Genomic DNA, 3,724 nt, shown 5'->3' on the forward strand with positions numbered 1-3,724 from the left:
AATCATACTTCAGCGCCACAATCCATTCGTTAACAAGCACGCCATCGAGTAGATGTTTTATGTACTTATTATATTGCCCACTGAATACAGAAAATGGTGCGTAAAATATCTTAACTCACATATCTTAACCACTTACTGACAAATTACTGAACCATCATTCAGTCATTTTACAGTATCAACCACCAACTCTTACACACCACACACTTTTTACCTCCTTAAAAATATATATATATATATTTATATTTTTTCCATTTGATTTGAATTGTCTTTGGCAGCACAATGGACATGGAAATGTTCATCTCAGTTATCTACTTCAGACTGAAGAGGCACAGCGGAATTAATGAAGCTCATGAACACAACACTGCTTTTAAAATGGTTTTAATGACTCGTATACAAAACACAAGCTACTTGTGCTGGGATTTTGTTGTCTTGCAAGAAAGCTACGAATATAAATGCACAGAAATGCAAAAATAAAGCAGGGAGCTACAAGAGGTCAGGACTCAAATCAAGAGGTCTTGAATTCAGGGTGTTTAACAGTCGGCGAAGTATGAAGTGGCGTTCACGGCGATGCACTGTGGCTGGTGGATCAGCGAGATCCTGTCAAACATTCAAGTATAATTTTTAGAAAATCTGGTTTAGTCAAGCAGTGACATTAGCTGATTTAGAGATCTCAGTGTCAATTTTTAATGTACTTGCATCATGCAAACACAGTCAATTCATTCATGTTTTCAAGTAATTGCTGTATTGAATTGGTTCTTGTTTCATTCACTTACATTTCACGGATGTGTCTAGCAGTTTTGCGGTCAGGAATCGGCGCAGTTCTGTTATAGTCAGATGAACACAATATCAGGACACTTGCACTCATCTGCTTTATATTCACTAATATAATTTAAACATGGAATAAACATGAATACTACAGTCTGCAAAACTAATCAATACATCTACAAACACATTTCAGGAATACTGTGTAATGTTATAGCACAGTTAAATCATACTACACTTGATAATAGCTTGATATGATAATATAATCTTCAGATTTTTGTGTGTACTATTAAATTCAGTTTACTCACACTGCATTTATAAGGGCCTGGACACAGTCTATGTCATCACTGGTGTCATTGTCAATCAGCTCTGAAAAAGTGAACAATCACATTTCGTTTCATTTTAGAGAATATTTATGCATATAAAAAAGTCCCTTCTGCTCACCAAGGCTGCATTTATTTGATCAAACATACAGTAAAAACTGTAATATTCTGAAGCAATATTACCATTTAAAAATATGTTGTAAAATGTAATTGATTGCTGTGATCAAAGCTGAATTTTCAGCATCATTACTCCATTCTTCAGTGTCACATGATCTTCAGAAATCATTCTGATTTGCTGCTCAAGATACATTTCTGATTATTATCAGTTGAAAACAGGTGTGCTGCTTCATATTTTTGTGGAGAACATACTCTTTTTCAGGATTCTTTGATGAATAAAAAGAACAGCATTTATTTGAATAGAAACCTTTTGTAACATTATGAATGTCTTTACTGTCACTTTTGATCATTTGAATGCATCCTTGCAGAATTAAAGTATTAATTCTTTCAAATGAACCCCAAACTGGTCCTGATCACCCTGTTATGGTTATTTCGACCAGTACATCATCTCTTTCATATACTCACTGTCGCAGGTCAGCCTACAGAGGTTCAGTGTACGACTTTGAATAGAGCGGCACACCACGTGGTCACTAAGCTGGAACAAGCCGTACAGAGTCCAGACCTCACTTTTGTCCTCGTCACTTTCCAAACTGGAGGAGTCGCCTGAATTTTTTCCTCTGGGAGACCTACCACGGCGAGAACCGTCACAACCGCTGCGCTCTTGTGGCTCAGGGATCGTCTTAATGGCGCTGGTATTGAAGCCAGAGGTCAGCTGGACATGACACACGACTGTAAAAAGAGTTTTCATTATTCCATGCAACCCGAAAAGTCATTTTTGAAGAATATCACAGCCATTCTATTCCAAGAACCTTTTGAGGAATGGAAAGATTCCATGGATGTTAAAAGTTCTTTGTGGAAACATCAATGCCAAAAAAAAAATCACTGTATGCTCACCTGGAAACTAATTAAACGGTATTAACTATATTAATCTTCACAGAAGCAATGATTGTTATCTAAAGCTCCGGATGTAAATAGAGACTCACTCTGTGCCAGCATGTCCAGAATTGGGAATTGGCAGAGTAATGCCACTTTCAAGCTGCTGCTTCAGCTCGCATTTACTCAAAATCACGCTGTCGCTCACGCCGGCTGCCAGGAATAAAACAACCACAACTGCCAACATCTTCACGTTTGGACAAATTCTCACAATCTCTGTTTCTCCTACAGGGAATGATTGCAAGTTGAGGATGAGCTGCCTGTGTAGATATAGACCCACCTGTTCCCCGGAGAGGGTCCGTCTATACGTCAGGGGATTATGTGAAATAAGAGTTTGAAAAGTTTTGTGTCAGTGTGTAGGCAGGCAGTTTTAAGGCACTTTGTTCTGTACGAAATGTTTTGGTTTGGTTTCAGTGTTGCACTGACTCAAGTTCTATAAATAGAGAAAACACAATGAAGTTTTGTGCATCTCTTGTGCATTCACATCTGAAGAGTAGACTTTGTCTCAGCCAGGATCGGATGTCATGCACAGGTTATGTGGCGCCTCTAGACAACTGCAAGAAAGACCTGGACAGACTGACTGGTACACGAGACAATGGTGGGTGGAGAACTGAGTTTGTCACGTAGGGAACATGCATGGACACAGAAGTGATGGCAACCACATGATCAGTTCATCTACTTTACAGTGATGCTGACCTCTGAATTTAGGTTGAATAAAAATAAAATAAATGTTAGGAGGAAAAGAATTTTGCTGTTATACAATGATGCAAGCATATGAATTTTGCTGTGTTCTGGATCAAAATAAATAGTTAATTTGTCACCATGCAGGGTGGAAAGCGTGCCAATGCATTTTAGGTCAGGAAGTTTGGTATTACAACTAGTTAGTGCACATATTATAGAAAAAATTATTAAACCTTACCATGATATAGGCAGGTATAATGTGGAAAAAAAAGTGATGTGACATGTAGCCAAGTATGGTGTCCCATACTTGAAATTTGTCCTCTGTATTTCACCCTGACCCAACCTTCGGGTTACAAGTCCAACTCTCTAACCATTAGGCCACAACTGCCCCCATGAGCAGATAAATGAAACTACGCACAGACTGTGACCACTGTTAATTACAAAATTATTAGTGAATGAGGGATCTGTAGGCCTATTTATGTATATGCGCAAGCAAAATGTCAGCACATAAATTTGTTCTTATACCCTCATTCTAATGTTAATGAATACAAATTATTCTACTCTAATGCATGGATTTTAATAAGGGACCATGTCCACACAGTGCCTAGCTGCGTGCACGTGCGTAAAACATGGACAAACCATTTCAAAACAAACTTTCTGTTCAACCTCAGCACACCTCTTTTTCTCACGCACATGGGTTTTCCAACTGAGAGTGTAACAGAGGCCAGCTGGTACACTGTAAAAAATTATTTGTTGACAACTTGACTTAGTCAAGTCATCTTGTTGCATTGACTTAAGTTTAGCAAACATTAGGTGTTAAGTTCCCTCAACTTATACGTAGTTGTTGAAATAACTTGCAGTAAATTGAGCCAACGTACTGTATCAATTAATGAGCATTTAAAATTTTT

General features: G+C 38.0%; 1 protein-coding gene across 1 annotated transcript; it reads right to left on the reverse strand.

The window, feature by feature from the left end:
• Positions 1 to 386: 386 nt before the first annotated feature.
• On the reverse strand, positions 387 to 2,384 carry LOC107703729 (lysozyme C, milk isozyme-like). The gene is made up of 5 exons (XM_016506452.1): positions 2,186 to 2,384; positions 1,668 to 1,931; positions 1,071 to 1,131; positions 774 to 821; positions 387 to 597 (listed from the first exon to the last, which is right to left on the reverse strand). Exons 1-5 carry the CDS (start codon positions 2,196 to 2,198, stop codon positions 531 to 533), a joined length of 453 nt encoding a protein of 150 aa, XP_016361938.1. The 5' UTR covers positions 2,199 to 2,384; the 3' UTR covers positions 387 to 530.
• Positions 2,385 to 3,724: the final 1,340 nt, after the last annotated feature.

The sequence above is a fragment of the Sinocyclocheilus anshuiensis genome, unplaced genomic scaffold (assembly GCF_001515605.1).
Source record: "Sinocyclocheilus anshuiensis isolate Anshui unplaced genomic scaffold, SAMN03320099.WGS_v1.1 scaffold274, whole genome shotgun sequence".
NCBI lineage: Eukaryota > Metazoa > Chordata > Actinopteri > Cypriniformes > Cyprinidae > Sinocyclocheilus > Sinocyclocheilus anshuiensis.

What these genes read in the sequence shown, in the direction of transcription:
- LOC107703729 (XM_016506452.1), bottom strand. An exon ending in CTGTAGGCTGACCTGCGACA is followed by an intron (nt 1,132 to 1,667) that starts GTGAGTATATGA and finishes TCACTTTTTCAG; the next exon opens with AGCTGATTGACAATGACACC. An exon ending in GCTAGACACATCCGTGAAAT is followed by an intron (nt 598 to 773) that starts GTAAGTGAATGA and finishes AATGTTTGACAG; the next exon opens with GATCTCGCTGATCCACCAGC.